We start from the raw sequence: 21079 nt of genomic DNA, 5'->3' as shown, positions 1-21079 counted from the left end.
AAAGTTACCCAATAAAAAGTCCAGCATATATTTTCAGAGCTACTAAGTGCTTCTGCCAATAATTTCTTTTGATTTTTTCTATAAAACATGCCTTAATCATACTACAGCACTTTCCATTGCAAAAAAGACAACTTTACAGAACAACATAGTTAACATTTTTTTCCCTGTTCGTTTTGATTTTTTTTTAAAACACCACAAAAATCCAGGCTATAATAAGAAGCACACAAAATTATATTCATCTTTGTTTTGTGACAAGTAGTATCAGCATTTGTATCCCCAAATATTATGCATGTTTGACAAAAAAATTTTCGACTGGTTCACATGACAAAATTCTGGGGCTTTTTTTCACTTTTATGCAATGTAGTATATAAAGAATAAGGATGCACTATTGTTTCTAGTAATAATTGGCACTTGGAAAAAGCACCAAGAATTATGTATTTCACTTTACCCCTGTTCCCTCCCCAGTATTTTTCTGTGTGTAGTCCAAAAACTACAACTGTGGTTATGGTGAATAACTACATTTTCTTTTTTCAAAATGTGTGCAAAGTTGGCACTTTTGTATTAACACTAAACACTAATACTCTTTGTTTGGCATTCATGCCCTCATACTGACCAGATCACTTTTATCTAAGTGTATTTTTTTTAAAGACACTTACTGAAAATATGGCAATAGTTTAAGAAAAAAAAAAGCATGGATATTATTACACATCCCCTTGTAGTGTACGAAAAAGTGCATGACTGGATTTATGTAATAGTACAAGACAAAAAAACTGTATCAAATCAGGTACTGTAAAGCATGCCAGCACCTCTGTATTACTTATATCTAGCAGGTAGTTAAAACAAGACCGTGGTTCTTTTAAAAATGTGCATTAAAGCTAACATAAATGAGTAAAACTAGGCAGCAAACTATTTTTCCTGCTTATCTAACAGCTGAATGTAACTGTAAAAATTAAGCAAAAAAATTAGAGTTAAACCACCATCAATACAATTGTTTTACATCATAGGCCTGTCAAGGCTCAATATATATATACAAGTGTAACAGCCATGCTTAGTAGAACGTTATCCCCAATGCTTAGAAGACACAAAGACAACTAAGTAGATTGTTTTTTCTTTCTATTTTTGTTTGTTTGCAATTTTTTTGTATTTTTGGGGGGATTTTTTGTGTGTTTTTTTTTTGTGTTCTTTTCTTTTGTTCTTTTTTTTTTTTTTTTTTTTTGGGTTTGGTTGGGTTTTTTTTTTTTTTTTTTTTTTTTTTTTTCTTTTGTTTGTTTGTTTTTGTTTTTTTCTTTTCTTGTTCTTTTTTGTTATTTTTTTTTCAGGCAAAAGTTATGGGAAGAACAAACTGGCTCTTTGGAGATGACCAAGAACATTCTAACAGAACTAGGGACAACTGCAGTTTTTCTATTTGTTTTATGCTTGTTTGTGTTTTTTGTTTGGTTTTTTTTTTTTTTTTTAATGAAGGGTCTCTTCCCCCAAATTAAAGGTCCTACATTTTTGTTTCTATTAAAAAAAATAATAAAAAAGAAAAAAAACCCCAACAACCAAGAAAGGGGAAAAGCACCTGGTGTTTTTTTCTTTTGTTAAAAAAGAAAAGAAAAAATTATATATATATATGTATATTTGTGTGTGTATATATATACATATATATATATATATATATAAAGGGAGACTGTATACGGCAGTTCAGATGTAGTGGGCCCTCTCTGAGAGCTGGCATTATGCTGTGTCCATCCTTGACCTAATCTACTGAAGTGAAAGGAATGTTTTTATGCAGATTGGGGTTCTGGCTGTGCCGGTTTCGGCTACGGACAGAGGAGAACATCATGTTGCACCCAGGGACTTTGCACTTGTGCATTTCTCGCAAGTGCACTGTTTTGTAGTGCACTCTGAGGGTTCCCTTGTTGCTGTACATTTTGTGGCAAATGTTACACATTATCCCACCGTTGCTCACCGAAACACTGTTGAACATGAGGGATCCTGGGACATCGGTGCCCATACCTACAGCTAAGGCAGGGGCATCTGCTTTGTGGGCAGATTCCCCGCTGTCACTTGCCCCATCGACGTCATCCAGGAGAATACCCTCATCGCTTCCTGCATCAGATTCTCTTGAGGAATGGATACTGCTGCTGGACTGGATACTGGAGGTGGTGCTCAGGTCTAGTACCATATAGTCTTCTGCCATGCCCCTGCCGTACCCATTCATATGGGAATCCTCAGTGCCAGCAGGCGAGGAGGTGTCTTCCCTTATGTCAAGCCCCATCTGATGCTGAGCGCCATATATCTTCACCAAAAATTCATCGCGGAGGTCCTTACTAAGAGAAGGCTGTGAAGTGTCCAAGCCCATGTCATCCAGTTCTTTGGTCAACAGTTTACGGTGCAGGTTTATGTTAGCACTGTGTCTGGGAAAGGAAGAGGGAAGGGAGAAAAGGAAAAATGTACAGTATTTTTGATTAAACATACATTCAACAAGCACCATATCCACATTATGATTTATTGATAATTTCTCATAAAAATATCCTTTATCGATGTTGCTTTGAAATTTCAGTCTTTCTATAAGTGGACAAAACTAAACAAAACAATCAAATTTCCCCATTAGTGTTTTTCGTGTCAACTGCTGCACCTCAACATTAGTCTCCAACAGCAGCTACAGCCCTTTTATTTGAAATTTAAAAAATAATAAATTGTACTAGCAGAAAATACAAAATGCTCTTCTTGATTCCTGAATCCTTGCTGACTTTCTTTCTCTTCAAGAGGCAAAAATATTAATATATAGAATATATTAATGTGTGTCTAGCTATGTTTTACTCTGGATCCATATCTTTAGATAATTATTCATACATATACATACATAAAAAGATGTTTATATTTAATATATATGTACTCGCACAACTCTGTAAGTGAAATATTGGAGGAGAGTAAAATAAAGGTAACCGAATAAGGCATTGTCAGAGGTCCTGATTCTGGTAATTTAATTCTCTTGCAAAGGGATTCAGAATCAGGCCAAACCAAGATGAAGAAGACTTGAAGGGTTTAAGAGAACAAGTCTTTGAAATTTACATGTAAGTTTCTGAAAATCTTAGCCAAAGTTAGTGGTTTCATCCTTCTAAGTTGTCACTGCCACTCCTCCCTGTCCTTTTCCCTGTACTGTCTGCATGCAGTGCTGATTGACTCAAGCAGTGTAATGTCCAGTAAAGAAAACCCTATTAATGGCAGTGAGAATTTTGCCCCAAATCAATCAAAAAACTTAAGCATGGTTTGGTTTAGGTATTTGCTGAAGTTACTGCAGATATTCAAGACAATGGAAAACTGTCAGTGATGGAGGTGGATTTTAAACCAGATCCCAAGAGCTGCAAATTAAAAGACTTTCAAGTGTTCTACAGGATCTGGGCCTTTGCTCTCAAGAAATAAAACTCTATGTTTGCAAACAAGGTAAGCCTTTGGGTTAGTAAATGTGTAAAATAGCCTATTATCTGAAACTGCATTCTACTCTCCACTTTTGGCATTGGCTTTATTCATCCACTGCAGTAGAACCTCACTGATTTGCAGTAGTGTCAGGAAACCCTCTTTGAAAAACTGCATTTTCTGAATTAATGATGCAACCAACAAACATGACGGACATCAAAGACCTCTGAACACAGAACATGCTCATTTTGCTGAAGTGCTTAAGAGGAAGAAATCAGTGTAAAGTTTTCAGTAATAGAAAACTTTAGGGTTCAGTTTTCAGAGTGTGCAGCATTGCTGAGGAAATGACAAATATTTATTCAGTTTCTTTGGAGGGTGACTTGAATTTTGAGTCAGCAAAAAAAGAATTAGCGAAGTTCTACTGCATAACATTCTTTGCAAGCTAAGGACCCAAACCCGCAATTTACAACATGCAGACTCACCAGTCTGTCTGCCCATTATAAATTGCAGATCAGAGCCCAAATGTAGGAGGGAAAAGAAGAGGGGGGAGTGGGGAGCAGGAGGAGGGTGGGGAAAGAGAGAGAGAAAGAGAGAATTTTAACACAGGAATAGCTTAATTTGCAAAAAGCACTAGGTACAAAATTGGCAAGGGAAGACATAACAATGATCAAATATTTTACAGACATTCAGGTCCTTCATTAACAAAAAAGGGAGAAGAGAAACAATAGCTATTAGCAATATTTCCTTATTGGAAGCTTTTATTTTAAGATACCCTTTGAAACATACCTCTCAACTAACTGAAGTCCCAAACAGGGTACAGCAATACAATGCAAATAAATAAAACAAATGCAAATGTAGGAAGATTAAATTGATGTGGAGTAAATTTCTGTAATTTTCGAACACTTACTTTGTGATTCATTTATCTGTTGCACATAACTTAAGGGAATAAACAAACAGCAACAGAACTAATTTGTCCCATTCACCTGCAAATGCAGGTAACTGTTCTCTGACATAAAACTGTTACTGAAATATAGTTGAATTGAATCGTGTGTGCTTGGGATGCAATTATTCCAGTAAGGGGGTGGTCTAGAACAGAGGATTTTTCTCCTAATGAGAGACAGTTGAGAGGTATGGGCAAGGGCGGAAAAAGTGGAGAGTATTTCTTGCTTTTGTCCCACATGGGAAATACTCTTTTCACACAAGCAAATATAGCACCATTGCTTTTTTGAGGCATGGAAGTGTAATTATGCATATCCCCACACTGCACTTAGGAAGGCTGAGCTTACCTTGTGATAAGATCAGCTTTCTAATCTTTTGCTAAATTGAGATCACAAAAGAGAGAGAGAGGAGAGGAGAAAAGAGAAAGAAAGGGGAAGGGGGAGGAGAGAGAGAGAGAGAGAGAGAGAGAGAACAAATTCACATTCCAATCCAGACATATCTGGTTAAAAAAAAATTCTGAAAAATCTGAAACCAATAAAACACAGACTTTAAAAAAAAGTCTTGATTATGAACCTGGTTTTTGTCTGTGGTAATATCACTTATACTGTTGTCCTGATGGATACTGACTCAATCACACAATACAGAAAACATAAAGCAAATTAATCAAAGCATATTCACACCATACCCATTATTATCCACAAATGAGTTCTGAACAGATGCATGCAGTGCACATACATGAATGATAAACAGGAGTCCTGATGGTCCCTTGCCTTCCTGGTTTCAGATAGAATATAGCTCCATGTTAAGTTGCTAAGTGCAGTACAGGAAACGCTTACTGTGAAGGCCTGTCCACACTGGCCAGAGTTATTAAATGACCGTAAAAGCACATTTGTGCTTATCATCATAAGGCTAACTGCAAACTATTCATAAAGTACTCATGTGTGTACTTGTAATTTCTCCTCTTCTCTCCCCTCTTCACTCCTGTGTAATGGGAATTTGTTTCAGCATACAAGCTAGTTAGGATAACTGTAACTGTAGCTTCCATGCATTTGTGTCTATTATTTCCTTGGTTTTCTGCTGAGAAAAACAACAGCCAGGCATGCAGTGAAAAAAACTCCAGCATTCACTAAATGAAGAGATAAGAATAAACTGCCATGTTAAAGAGGGGGCACCAAGCCCCAGATAGACAAAGGCCATTCTGAGAAAGACCAGTGTAAGGATGCAAATGCTGCTGATGCTCTGATAAGAAGAGATGCCTCCCTTATTAAATTCTCACTTACAGCAGTAACAATCAGTAATCTAGTTAAACTATGTACCAGCCCATAATATCTGTCAGGCAAACGATGTGCAGAAATGTGCGGACCAGTTCTGGCACCCTGCTCAGTAGTGTCCCTTTTCCGCTGTCAGCAGTACTGTTGGATTCTCCTAATATAATTACATTGACTTTTATTCAATTAAGTGCCATTCCTAGCCTTAAAAAGAAGCTACTTTATCAATTGATTCAGGTGTAATGCAATAATAAAGATGAACTCATGGCAGTGCATTAGCTCTGCTGTTCATAACTTCTGAACATAGGTTCATTCATAGCAGTCGATTTCCATTATGCAACCACAGTTCAAAAGAATTGATTCTTTTACATTCATTTCTTAATCTATTTTACTTGTGCTTAATACTGTCCCTAAATATCATATGTGAAAACATTCTAGTGGAGCAAGAGGTATGAGTTGTGAAAAAAATTCATTTATTTAGATACTGAAGTTTTGAAATCTTACTAAAAACCCCAAAGTTTCAGACCCCCTTTTGCATACCGAACAGAGATTTTCCATCCTAATCCAACCCTTTCTCTTCTGCTTTGTCACTCCCAAACCCTAGGAGTCCCCTACAAGCCCTCAGCCAGTGCTAACCACCTGTCATCTTGTTCATCTGCTCCTCCCCATGACACCTAAAGTTTCTTGTTTCAGCTATTCTGTTCCCTGATGTGATTTACAAAGCTCCTTACAACTTCCTCCTCTGCTCCCAGGTATGTGTAAACAATGGTCCCAGAGTAAGCTGAGGCACAGCTTGGGCAGAGTGATTTGTGCCAGTGCATGAACACTGCCATCAAACAGACAGAAAATCTTGAAGCAAAATATGCCAAAACCTGCTGAACTTCAGCTTGCCATGGCTTCATTACTTCTCATACCTCAGCTAGCTAATTTAAGGCCATCTCTGGTGTCATTTGCAACACCACAACTGCTGCTGTATCTGTAGGGAAAAGAACTTAAAGAACATAAATGATTGGGAGAAATGAATATATGTGTATGAAACAAAATATTTGACCTAATTAAATCCTTTGAAAGCCTCTGGACTTCCTAGATTGCTCATTTGTATATCAACTACCCGAATGACATTTGATCCTCACAGTGGAAATGTTGTGTAAAGACAACTGGTGGTGATTGAAGTCTTCCGGACAGAAATATGCAGTCAAGTGAGTTTAACTAAAGGCATATCTCACTGTACTTCAGTTACTATACCTATCAGTTCCTAGGCAACAAGGGATGGTGAAGAGGGTTTGCTCTGAAAATACTATCTGGGGCAAAGAATAGGTCTGTACTATATGTCAGATACCCATAAAAATGAGGAGGGTATTTTTCCCCTCATTTTGAAACGTACATTTTGAAATGTAGCTTGTTGTGGCAAGGAAGTTTGAGCAAATTCTAGGACCCAGAATATCTGATTTTTTGACATAAATACCACTCTTTTCAAGTTACTGTTAATTAATTACTTATATGGAAGGCAAAAGTGTGTGCAAAGCTCTCACTAGAGTGTATTTGGCCAAAAAATGGAGCAGGTCTGCTGTGAGGAAGATAATGATAATGATGATACGTATAAGATCTGTGGTTGTGGTGAAATGTCAACCTCTGAGTTCACCACTGACTTTTCAGACAGGAGTTTCAGTAGCAGTGCAATGCAGAACCCTATAACAGTTACAGAAGCTCCCTGACTCTGGGCATGATCCCACTGGCGGTAGTATTTTCCTTCTCTTGCAAAGTCTATGGAAGTATTCTTTCTTTGCTACAATTCATTGTTGGTTACACCCCACCTACTACTTGAAAGTTTCTTAGTGACAGATGCGCTATGCACCAACTGAAGGAAGGGGATTTTAAGCCTAGGAAATATGGTCAATTAAACGTAAATTCTATTTACACAGATCATAAATCCTGATTGGGATCTCTTTAGCAGTTTCCTTCTACACTTGTCAAGGAATCTGATTTTGTTAATTTACTGTCCATTTGTTGGAAAGAAAAAATGTAATGGCCACTTTAGTTTGGTTTTTTTTAAAATTTATTTAGTCAGTCTTTTAATTTCATTTTGAAGTGAGTGAAAAGGAATTTATCAGAGTAGAATTTATCCTGGTATAGAAATTGGCATGAATCCTATGGATGACTCAAGGCCAAATTTGGATGCAACCGTAGCTGAAGTCCTATCTGCACCAGGGCAAACCTCATCTCTGATGCACAGAGCAGAGACAGAGAATTCAGATTAAAAGAGTGCTGTTTATTTAGATGTGAGCATTAAAGAGGGCACAAAACCAACTGCATGAAAAATTAGGTTGAATGTGTTCACAGTTCAGAACAGCACAGGCTGTTGAAAAATAAGCATATAGTACAATTTTCTCAATTATTTTAGCAAGCGGAAAGTATGATTATACTTAAATATTATGGGATGAGGGAGAAAAAGGAAGTGAGAATGAAAGAGATGCATAGTTGTTAGGGCAGTCAGTTAGGGACTGTGGAAACCCACTTTCCACTGATGAAGTAAGACAGAAAAGCCAAGCCAATTGATGTTAATGTCCTAGCTACTACTTTTTGCCTGACTATAAGTGACAAACCTCCCTGATAAAGATCTCAGTCAACCATCAAAGTAAACTGTATTGTTCATCAAAATTCTGAAATTATCTACTTCTACATTTCCAGATGTACCCAGCCACAACTGTTCTTCCTGTTTCCAAGAAAGCCACCATCCCAGTTTCTTACATTTCAGATATTCTGAGGTGACTTTTCTGGTAAACACATGATTTGATAAATTAATACCACCTAGCCCTACCATTCTAATACTGAAAAGAAATCACAAACAGAATGTGACAGCAGGAGGCCATCAGTCTTTGGTCAGCTTTGTTTTAAGATCAATAAGTGATCCCAGTATTAAGCAACACTATAAAATTATATTTTGAGACTTAATGCATGTAAAGGCAGCACAAAATTATTTTCTGTCTAATTATGTTTTTTTCTGAGTACATTTATTTCTTAAAGAAGACAGAAGCTACTATTGGGTTACAAAACCTGAAAACACAAAATCTTCAGCAATCTGAGAAGGTTTTGTTAGAAAATCAAAAGCCAGAACACAATTGGCTGGTGATTTATGTACAAACTGATGAACCTCTTATTGAAGCTGGATATGGAAGTTACTGCTCTAGTTGTACAGGTCCCATAAAAGCTATCCTTCTGCTATACTTAGTTTACAACTAAGATCTATCAATCTGGTTTAAAATATAAACAATTAAATTTTCATTACTCCTCCTGTGAGACTTTTTCTTCAGCTCAGTATTCAGCCTACATTTGTACCTATAATGAAATGTTAAAGGAAAGTTTTATTTGTTTCTCTTCACCTCAAAGGCAAAAAGAATTAAGACTTTTGGTTTTGTTTTAAATTTTCACACGATTTTAGTTGCTAACATAATTTAGTAATATGTTCTCACCTCAATTTCATGTCCCTTTCCTGCTTGTTTAAGCCTGAAACTCACAGAAAGGCTCAGAATAGGTGAACACTATGGAAAGTAAACCCAGAATTTTATGCTTTCTCAGAATCTTTGCAGACTGAAAGTGCTGAGTTTCATGCAGCTAAAATCAAAGAACCAGAAAGTAAGACTCTGGCTAAATATAACAGTGTACATATTTATGAGAAAGATATGGCCTCAATTCTGACATTTCTTCAAGAAAGAAGCAGCAATCATTTCTCCCATTTGCTTACGAAAATCAACAATAAACAGTTCCTGGAATTTAATTAGTAACAGAAACTGTTAAAGAAATTATCTTCTCACTTATGTTCTAATTTTGCCACTCTATCAGCAGTCTTTGATACAGGTTTTGTTTTATTTTGGGCTTTTTTAATTAAAGAGAAAAAAAATATCCATAAATCCAAGCAAAGATGGTAACAATATGAAATCCTGATCTGACCTAAATTGTAAAATTCACATTTATCTGAACAGCGACAAAGTTTAAGTCTGTACATTAGTGCTTCTATGTATTTATTTGATCATATTTAATTTGCCTCTGAGTGTAAGGAGAAAAGTAGATGTAGAGGGTAGACTTTAGAAAGAGTCAAAGCAAAAATACTATACTACCTGATAAAACCATGGCATTTCTACATGAAAAAGGTAATAACATCAGCTCTTGAGGCCTGAAATTGCATAGAATCTGAAAAATATTAACCTTTCATAGGAAGAAAATTCAAAAGGTAAAATACAGTTCAGAACCTATTAAAAAAAGTAAAAAAAAACCCAGTGCTTATTAAATACAGGAAATAAAGGACAAGCAAGTTCTTGCAAATTAAAGATGTGGAGCCCAGTCATTTCAATCCCTTTCAATATGAAACAAATCACTCACACTGGTCACGAAGACAGCTCCCTCTACACTCAAATTATTCACTTGAAGATAAGCTCCTATCAAACTCTTTAGGGGTTTAACTAATTTACTGCACAGATACGGCACGTCTGTTGTAATAACAGGTAGGATGTATTGGGGTCGACCATTTATCAGAATTAGACTTCTTTTTTCAATTCACAGTGAATTATGCTGCCTACACTGCTCCTCTTTCTCAGAGCTTCCCATCCCCTTACGGCCCCTAATGTGGCAGGCAAACAAAATTGACAGTCTCATCTTGTCAACAAGGGGTGATTCTCCTGAGAAGCCATTTAACTTTGCAGAGGAAGCAATGTATTAATGTGCCTGTCCCAGGAATGTTAATCATCTTCAAGCTCCCTCTAACTTTGACATGAATAAAATCACCAAATTTGTTTACTAAATGAATTGTAATATGCTAATAAGAGAGCATGACACATATGGTAAAGCCAAACAGATGGTTTGTTTACTCCTCTTTGCAACTTTATAAATGTTGTAACTCTGAAGATGTTAGTGAGAATTATTGGTTTGTTGGCAGTGGCAAACATGCCTTTTGCATACTTAATCCACAGTTAGAGTCAGAAAACAATTTATCATCACCATGGAATGCATAAAAAATGTTAATGCAGTGATAGCATTTAGGAAGGCAGGATAGGCAAGACTGACTGTGCAGGCAAATACTCAGGTTAAATATGAAACTGATACTTGATGGCAATTTTTGCTACCAAATAATAAAAAAAAAATCCTATCTGTCAGGCTTGGGACTCTTGAAAGGTCCAATAATTCAGTACATACCTGTTGAGGTGTTCAGTGAAATGGTCCTTATGGTGTGAACAGAATTACACGTTCACAACAGTTGTGTGTGCTCAGAAGCACTGAGGTTATGTTGGACTCTTAATATATTACTATTGTTGTCCATTAAAGATCAAAAGATGTTACAAACAAAAAGCACGACTGGCGTACTTGGCAAAGTTGCTGAGAAATGATCAAAAATGTGTTGCAACACTTCAGCCTCTCACTTTACTAGCTGCTTGGAAGCAAAACAGACTCATTACAAAATAGCCAGCACTCTTGTCTAATATCCAGACTGGTTGAGAAAGTTTAGAATAAGAAGATTTATCGGACAGAATATTTTCTAAGTGAACTAACAGCGTCACAATGTTATGTGCACAAGAAGTCATTATACATATGAGAAAGTACTTTGATGGGTATAACAGGTGCTTAGCACTGCTGTCTATCACTCCAAAGCTTTTTCTACAATTTACACAAGCTCTACAGAGAAGTTTAGCTGGTGCAGTGTACTGCAGTCATGCATGAAGTGCTCATATCCATTCTGTTGAAGTATTTGCTACTCCTTGACACAAGGTGTATTTTCCCTTAAGAAATACTGAATTGATGAAGAATACATGCTTTAACATTTCTTTTCAAATCTAAATGATCTAAATTTTATATGATACAAGTTTTACAATCAGAAGTTTTCATCCTTCATTTAATTTTACTGCTACAGCCAAAAGTGACAACTTTGCAAGTCTAGACAAACAGACCCTAAAGTTCAACATACCACTCATAAATTTTACTGAACTCTAAGTTTCAGCTTATGAAGAAATAAAGACAAAATTCAGATAGAATTCCTGGTTTTCCCCTAGCTCTGATTTCAATCCAAATCTTTTCTGTTAGATGTTGATGCACAGCAGCACATTATCTCATGGTTTGCTTAGGAGATTTACAGATTCTTTATTGATTGAACCTCAAGTTCAAAATAATAATAAAACCCGAGGTCCAGGAATAGTTTTGTACAATTTCAGGTGCCACAGCAAATCTGTAAACCATTTATTTTGATCAAAATGCTTTAGTAATTCTCATTCATAATGTTTATTTGTCTAAAAATGCTGGTTTTATTTATATAACACCAGAGGAACTATAAAACCAAATATGATGTGGCATTTCAATAGGGTTCCACTATTAGTAATTTTATATTACTAAACAAGGACCCCTATCAGGTCAACAGATAGCTGATTATCCTAAAACCTCTTTTCATTGATGCCCCAACTTCTCAGTAATTTCAATCCTCTGAGATTCTTCCATACATGCTATTGTCAGCATTTATTAAATTATCAACTTTTTACTCATTCATAGGAGAATGTGCAAAGATATCTAAGTTCAGCTTGCTGTCCAAGGATTATTTTGGAAGAAACATTAGCGGCCATCCCAGCCTGGCACTTATATCTCATTTGAAACATCTACTCATTCCTGACCAACAAAGAAAATTTCAATAAAGTACTTTTACTGCTTTAACAGCAGTGAGCTCCTGGGATTGTCAAAGTGTTCAGTCTTTTCCGAGGAGAGAAGGAATCAGCAGCTCAAATATAATTAACCTTCCATTCTCAATGCAAACTGCCACGCACAGGAGCTCTGCAGTCTATTAGTGAAGTTATAACGGCCAACAGGCAGAGGCAAAATTGGTCAAAAAGTTGGCTGCTGCTGTCATATTTTTAGAATTATGATTAATGACACTAATAATGTGGATGATTACTGATACGTGTATCTCCTGCAGTTTATCATATTGCACTGGCTGCCTACGTCCACAATAAACATGATGCTATCATTTACCTCTTTATTGAAGGCAATCCTTCTCTTGAAGGAGCACATTCTAATTACTTTGTAATGTTTTATGTCTTAAACATTTTGCAGCTCTGGACCTTGCCAACTGCTTCATGTCTACCATTGATTAATTACAGAATGTTTAATCAAAATTTAGAACCTAATGCAGTCATTTATTAATGCGCTGCAGTGCCAAGATAGTTAGGCTGCCGTCCCAAGCTTGGAGAGTGCTGGGTTCAAAATTAAATCCCAGAAATCTGGAAGATGCCAAAGATTTTACCTCGAGTGATTTGAGTTTAAAAATCTCACTTCAGTTGATGAATGACAGGCACCCACTCAAAATGAAAGGTCTTTGCTGTATATGTATGTGTGCTTGCATGTTCCTATAATATTTTTCTTCTTCTTCAAATGTCTTAATTTTTCTCTTCATGCCACTGTTGCTGCAATTGCAGCCCCTTTACAAGACTTGCTTGCTGCTAAAGCTCCTGCAAACACCAGTCAAGAGAGTGTAGTTTTGAAGTGGTTAAATGAGTGAAAAATAATTTACAGGGACAAATACATAAGTTTTTTTTTTAATGTGGATTTTTATGGTACTGTCATACAACCATTCACCGTTGAAGTTAAGTGTTTTTTTAATACCATTACTGAACTGCTGAAATGGATGCTAATATAGCTTGGAGTGCTAATGTCAAATCCTGGTAATAAAAAAGACAGACTGCTGAATGAAATAATTTCAAGTAAAAAATAGAACAAAAGTGCTCTCACTCTCGCTCTACACTTTTATTGAATTGGGACTGACTGAGCCAATTGCTTTAGAAGTCTGTAAAACACAATTACTAGTGAGCTGACTGACCCAGCAGTGCCCCTTCTGTGACAGAACAGACTAAAAAGGCTGCAGAATTAGTGCCGTTCCCCTATCTGGCTATCAGACCTGAGAGACGTCCAGTGCAAGATCTGTTATCCTTCCTGCCAGGGCCCCTCCTTTTGAAATCTTGGTTCTCAGCCTTGCATAATATACAATATATATATTGTATATATATCTGTGTGCATCTTCATCTTGAAACAAGAGGTCATTTACCATCTGAGAGGGAATCCAAGTTCTCTTTCTATCCATTGTATTTTTATATCCTTATCTAATAACATAATGTATGTCTTCCTTTCAGTACACTCATCCACAGGCACACATATACATTTGGTCTATTTTTATTTCTGTATATTGTGTGTAAAACACAATAGCACAACCTAAGGTTTACAGGCAGCAAAATTAACTATGTCACATTTGTATTTTCTGTTGTAAGTGGCTGAACTGTAATTACTTTCTTATTCCAGCATAACAAAGAAAAGGAGAGAGGGAGGAAGAGGGAAAGAAAGGGAAAAAATGTATTGAACTGGAAATGTGAAACGCTTTTCCCTAGTTAATAAAATAAGCAATAAAGTTTGTAAAGCACTAAAAAAAAAAAAAAATCAGTAACATTGGAAATAACAATCTATAAACCCTATAATTTACATTTTGTGTTTTAGACTCTTATAGTTTGACACAGACATACAGCTTGGGACTTACCCCTCTTTATTCAAAAGAAAAAAAAAAGAAAACCAAAGTGACAGCAAAAAAAAATCTTATTACGATCCTATTCTTTCCTTCTCTTCCCCTGCTTTCCCCACACAAAACAAACCATTTTACATTTATTCATAATGCAAACAAAGTCCTCAAAGTCCTACAATTCTTTCTCTTTTATGGGAGCATACATTTCTGGCAAATCTAAAACTCTTTCATTTCTCTTCCAGGTCCATTTATATGAAGCTTGAAGGTGCCTCATGGCAAAAATGTTAAATTATTTCTTAGACAGATCTTTTAAAGCAATGCTATTCAGGGCAAGCTTAAATGTGAAATAGACTCTTAATTAAAAAAATAATTTAAAAAATAGTTTTCTTAGCACATGGCAAACTGCTCATTTAAAAGATGTTGTTGCAAAGCAGGAAGCACTACAAAAAGCCTTAGATTTTTTTAAGAAGTAGTGGGCTTAAAACTATTGTCAGGAAATATCCAGTGTTTGCCATTAAAATTTCAACTTGTGATGAGCCATAAGAGGTATCTCACTTGAGATATTCCTATGTTACCTCAGGTCCCAAAAGATCATCTGAGGTACCTCTAAAGGTACCATTAGAGAACGTTTTATGCGTACGTGCTGGACGTGAATGAGTGGTTTCTACTGAGGTACTACAGCATAGTATCACAAATACTGGTACATGAAGTGTGGCACTGCTTGCCTGAAGAGACAAAGGACAGCAAACTTCTAGTATTGCTGGTGAGGATTAAGGGGCAGAAAAAAGCTGTGCGCAGTGCCTTGCAGTGCACTTGCAGTGCCTACACAGTGGTCACTTCCTTGAAATTGTGGAGCATTTAACTTCATTTCATAACTCTATGTGTCTTCCTTCAGAATCACCCTGAGATAAGTAGTGAGCAGTATTTTCAGCTTTACCACTAATATTTTCTAAATGAACAGTATATTTCTGAAACTATAGACTCTACTTCACAAATTTGCTTTTACTCCCCGTCATATTTGCTAATGACTAGCAGCTTGTGTAATCATTAAAAAAATGTTCCAGATTTAGAGAAGTTGGATTTCGGGTTTCTTTTCCCCAGAGCCCATTAATTGCCAACTATTTTTGAGCAACACCTTTTACCATGATGTATTTCAGAGGAAAACTCTCCTGTCTCACCTGCCTCAGTAGCTAAGATGTATTTTGTCAAAAAGCAATGGAATAGCAATCCAAATTATCTTTGTTTTACTATACTGATCACCTGCTACATAATTCTACTTCAAAAAATATTTTGAAATGTCAACCTCTGTCTAGATATACTGATACAACTGGCACACTATCATTCAACAAAGCGTTATAGCTATTATGAGGCATCTACACATGGTAAATTTTCCCTCTTTCAGTTTTGGTTTTGTGTGTGTGTGCTTGTTTGTTTGCTTGATTGTTTTCATTTGTAAGACTTGCCTCACCAATTTTCTTACTCACATTAATTCGTATATGTCCCAACACAGTCACTCAGTTCATGTTCCAATGAATGAAACAGCTCAAATCTAGGGGAAAGAGCAGCATTGTCATTATGGGGAAAAGAAAATGGTCTCAGCTATTAATAATCTTTGGTCAGGGTATAAGATCTGATGAAAAGTTTACTTCTTGAATTGAAAGTTTCTCTTTTCAAACAGACATGCACAGCTGACAAATGAATGGATCACGATTGTATGCATGACAGCATTTACCTGCCTGAGTGTGTCTGTCCTTCACTGAAAGCTGTAAATCCAAAGGGCAGTAAACACACAGCTATTCCTGACATAAATTTGTTTCCCTCACCCTTCATTATTTCTCCCCAGACTCCTGCACCTGAGAGTGTGCAGTGTCTTGTTCCACCCAGACTTTTGGATGCAGTGTCCTGGTGTTATCTTCTTTCTTTAAAGTACAGCTTCCTTTACTGTAGCAGAAATCTTACAACCTTCTGCTCTTAAGTATAGAAGAACAGCTAGAGCCTTTCCCTGCAGGAACTTATGTGGGTAGGTGTTTTATTTAACCCACTTCCAAAAGACTCTAGGGAAGATGGGACATCTTCATAAATGGGGAACAGCTTTACACTTACTCAGTTGAATTGAAAATAATTGTCTCCCACTCTCTGGAAAATTTGTGGTTCTTCCAGTAATTTCTAGGAGCCTAAGGGCAACCAGGATATTATGATAGGCCTTCATGTTCCCCGTCCTGTCTTCCCAGATAACCTCATTCACCATACAGAAGACACACAGAACTTATGCAGGAAACTTGGACAAAACACATTCAACATTTACACTATTTATCACAATAAATACCAGGCAAAAATATTGCTCAATACCTGTTCTGCTTTTGGCTTGCCAATGTTTTACTTATGCTTCCCACCTATGTTAATCCTGGTGTAGCAGTTTGTTTAAATAAACTTTTTAGATCACTGAAAATACCTTGGCTCTTTTGCAAGTTCACATAAAAATGAGACTTCTTGAACTGCATAAAAAAATGTATTCTCCCTCTCTAAGTGACATAATTTTGTATACCAAAGCAGAACAAGAAAATGTAGAACAAGAAAACAACAGCAAGTTGTTTTAAAAAACAACCACCACCTCCAATTCAAATCCCAAATAAGTGACTGTATGTAGCTGGAAGAAACTCCCTCCACACCAGAACTGATTCTTCAATATTTGCTCACATAAGTAGACTCATGCTTCAATTTATTTATTTTCTTTTAAATTTAAAAATCTTATTAAAATCTATTTAAACATCTTATGAAGTTTTTTTTAACATGCATTCTAGCTTTAATTCTGCTTATTCTGTTCAGATTGGTGAGTATGCAATATGACAGTCAGCCTGTGTTCAACATGACTACTCACGGAAGAGGTTAGATCAGTAGATCTGTGTTAGGGATGGCACAAAATGTTTCTTTATGATACAGGTTCTCTTGGGTAAGGAAGAGTTATGTGAACATTAGCAATGACACACATCTTAGTGTCTCTGCAAGAGAAAACTTAATGGTTCATTCAATTGTATTGGATATGCAGCTAGTCTCTTTGTGAACTGCATTACATCCAGAAACAATAGTACAGGTGTAAAATGTGTTTATATTTTTAAAAATGTATCAGATACAATTTTTGTCTCTTGACAAATGGTTCATCAAACACCCAATGTCTTAAAACCGGATTTTCTTGTTCTTATTGGAAGAAATTCAACTGGTATATGACAGCTAATTATATTTGGGTAATGCAGTAATAATTATAATGGACTGATGCAAAGTATTATATTTATTGGAGCTAGAATTGAGTGCATTTATAGAAAGTAATTCTCCAAAAAGTTATTTGTAGAAGATTCCAAGCCTAGTAGGATGATTAAAAAATGGGTACTGTTGTGTCAAGGAGGTGATAACAGGAGGCAGATAACAGATTTCTCACATCTTCACCTCCCTTGATAATGTTTGCAGTGGCTCATCATAGGTAACTGATGTTAATTTATTCAAGCACACCTGTACAAGGGCCGGAAGTCAGGTAACCAGACAAAAAGTATGTTTCTGCTTTTTCCATACAGCTACCCAGAGGCCCATATCTGCACAAATTTAGTTCTGGAAACATCAGCAGGTTTTAATAAACCACCTACAGATGTCTTGCTCCATACAAATCAAGGAGTTTACGTTTTTAAATCTGGACTGATTTAACTTGCAATCAAATGGCATGATCACACTTGGCATCAATAGTTGCTTCATATTTATTTATAAGTCACCCTGAGCAGATATTATTTTGTTTTTAAATTTATTCATAGGGCTCAATTACCTTTCCCATCTTGTGGAACACACACACATGCACACACACACACACATGCACATGCATATGCATGCATGCTCAGTTTTTGAGAAAACTTAAACCTAAAAGACAAACCTGAGTAATGAATAGTCCCTACTTAAGTAGCAGACAGACAAAATGAAAAGTTTTCGTTTGTTCCTCTGAATTAAACTGATTCCTCCTGATTAAACTGATTTTAATAATGTCAGTACTGGGTGAAATGGGGATTTAGCATGCACTAAGTCTAACTGAGAAGATGGCTCTATTTCTCCTCCAAAAAAAAAAAAAAAAAAAAAGTTTCTCAGCAAGACGTAATGAAGGCCTAAGGTCCACCTGCCACCTGTTTCATCACTGTCTTTGACCACAAAATTCTTTGCTCTTACAGGTGAGAAACCAAAATCAAGCCAACCACTCTAAGTTGCACCTTTTAGACCTTTACTTCTGAATGTGCCCTTCAACTCAGATGAAACTTTGGCATTGCTGTCCCCTTTGGTCAGGAAATAATTCTTCCCTCCTCCCATCCACCTGTCTCATCCACTTTTCAGGATCATTCCCTGAGCAGCTGTACCTCTGTGCTGACTTCAAGGATTAACCACACCCATCTCTTTGTAAGGAAAACTCAGTGTGCGCTGAGATAAAAATCATAGATGAGGCTGGGAAAGAGATCCCAGGGGAATGGACTACTGTGGCCACTGACCCTTTCTTCTCACTTGCAGGAAAGATCTTCTCTGACTCCAGAGAGAATTCAATCCACAAGGACAAATCTTTCCATTCAAGTGGTCAGTTCTCAAGGGAACATATCTTCTTCCCATCTCTTTTGCATTTAAAAAGTTATTTGAAAAGATGTCTTCCCATTCAAAAGGAGGCTTATGACACTGTTTCTGACAAAATTTTTAATATGGTCTCTTTTCTTATTTACTCTCCATTGTCTTTTTGCAACAAGATTTAGCCTGAACATCATGTCTTTAGAAGAAAGGACATCTGAAGTAAATACAGGAACAGAAATGGATGAACACCTATTCAGGAAGTGGTTGTTGAACTATGGAAGAAAAAGGGGTTTACCCAAGTCTAGTTCTTCTATGTAAAGAGATCAGAAAGACCACTCTGAGGAAAAGACCAAAAAATCTAGGTATTAAGGGTGATTTAATGAGTGATGTTACCTGTAACTCAGAAGAATGATGAAAAGAGGTGCTTTAAAAAATATCTAGGCTAAACAGAGCTTGACTATTGGAAAACAATACTGTTTAATTTTTAGAAGGGATAACAGAATTTCTGGGTCTTTGATAGTATGGAAAAGAAGTCTTACTTTGCTTTCCCTCTTCCTGAGTTGAAAAAAAACCACATGTGAAGCGGGACTCTAAAATCTTCTGGTGATCTTGACCATAATTTGCAAAGATTAGCATTGATTGGCCAAAGATCTCAGAGGATATTCCAGCACGGCAGGCAGAAGGATATTTATGCAGGTGTTGACCTCAGCAGGAATGATGTAGGAATGATAAAGCTAGATTTGGTCAACCTTAGCACAAATTGCTACAGGATGCTTTCTGCAAAAGGGGGGTTGCAGCTCTGACACAGATAAAATCCCTCCTTCATCCAAGCAGCACTGCTTTTGCTCCTGATGTGATATGTACAAGGGGGAATATTTGATTAACCTTTGATTAACTAGAATTGCATTGGAAAAGGACTTAAGCTAAATCAGATGCCTCTAAAGGAAACAAAAATAATCAGCCAATGTTATCTATCTCCACTTAAACTAGTATTTTATTACAGAACATAGCTAGAGTTGTGAGTTTTAGATATCTAACTAGTTATAATATGATTAATAATATAATTAATATAATACTAGTAATAGGCTTAATAAAATGACAAAAAAATTTTAAAACTTCGCAATACTGTAAGCTATGGAATAGCTAGAACTCTGATTTCTTTACAGAGATAGTACTGAAAGTACTGAAAAAAAATTTAATTTTCAAAGCAAAGACACTCCAGCTAATCAAAGATTATATGAGTGACTCATAGCACAAAAAATTCACAGAGACTTTTGTAATGAGTCCAAAATGGGATGTAAATCCATTTCAAATATTATCCAGGAGTTATTACTGTGTGCTGTAGGTAGCTAACCCTTATTTCTCATACAGCAATTGTTAGCAAAACGCTCCTGAGTTTTTAAATGAAATTGATTTAAGTGGTTGGAAGAAGTTTCCACTTTGCAATCCTATTAATCTAATTATCTAGTTATCTTTTTGATGGTCTCCATAATCTGAAAAGCTGGGAAGTGCATATACTCTCTCAAGAAAAAAAAAAAAGAAAAAATATATATTCAAAAGGATGATAAGAAAAAAAACTAAAACAAATGTAATGGAAAAATTTTGGGGGTAATTAAACAGTTTGCAAAAAAACTCCAAACAAACAAACAAAGAAGGAAACAAACAAAAAATCACTCCCTCAACAAAACAAAAAACCCAACCCCAACACCAAAAAAAAAAAAAAAAAAGGGGGGGGGCAGAGAGAATATATTGATTTAACTTTTAATTCCTAAAGTTTTTTTTAACAAAACTGCCCTTTTTGGATTAAGTATTAGAAATGTTATTTAAATCTTTCGCTTGCTTTCTTTCACATGCTGTACATATGATTGCATTTCTGCACATTTCTAGACATTGCACTTCCAGATAAAAATGGATAGCCCAGGGAAGTTTTGTGTATGTTTCTTGCTCAAGTGTCTAAAAAAAACATCCTGAACCATGGGAGAATTTCCTGGGTCTTTAATGGCATTTTCTGACTACTGTTGCAAGCCAAAACTGATAAACAACTAATAAAAACTAGTAGGGCACACAAATTGTACCACACCTTTGAATTTTTTGAATTATAGAACCTTTCTTGAATCTTTGCAATTAAAGAATATAATATGCAAAAAAATTTCTTTTGTCCCAGGAGCAACACATAAATGAATCATATTCTGAATGTTACTAATGGAATTATGTAAGAAGGTGGCCTTGTCCATTACGTCACTCAAAATTATATGCAGATAATAATTTTATCTTTAAATTTGCAGCCTGCAATTTAAGACACTAAATCAGTTTTTTATTTCATGCTTCTTTCAATAAGCTTAACAGTAGT

At 36.0% G+C, this 21079-nt stretch overlaps 1 protein-coding gene across 2 annotated transcripts in view; it reads right to left on the bottom strand.

Annotated features, from left to right (window-relative positions):
• Positions 1–1221: 1221 nt before the first annotated feature.
• BNC2 (basonuclin 2) overlaps positions 1222–21079 on the bottom strand; it is a 231114-nt gene continuing 211256 nt past the window's right edge. For both annotated transcript variants that reach the window (XM_041485604.1, XM_041485603.1), the window contains one exon: positions 1222–2399. In XM_041485604.1, the coding sequence (XP_041341538.1) occupies positions 1739–2399 (661 nt within the window). In that variant the 3' untranslated portion in view covers positions 1222–1738. The remainder of the gene's footprint in view (positions 2400–21079) is intronic.

The sequence above is a fragment of the Pyrgilauda ruficollis genome, unplaced genomic scaffold (assembly GCF_017590135.1).
Source record: "Pyrgilauda ruficollis isolate IOZ18807 unplaced genomic scaffold, ASM1759013v1 scaffold71, whole genome shotgun sequence".
In the NCBI taxonomy this organism is placed as follows: Eukaryota; Metazoa; Chordata; class Aves; order Passeriformes; family Passeridae; genus Pyrgilauda; species Pyrgilauda ruficollis.
Note: the sequence above shows the minus strand (reverse complement) of the source record. Positions and strands in the feature narration are given on the sequence as shown.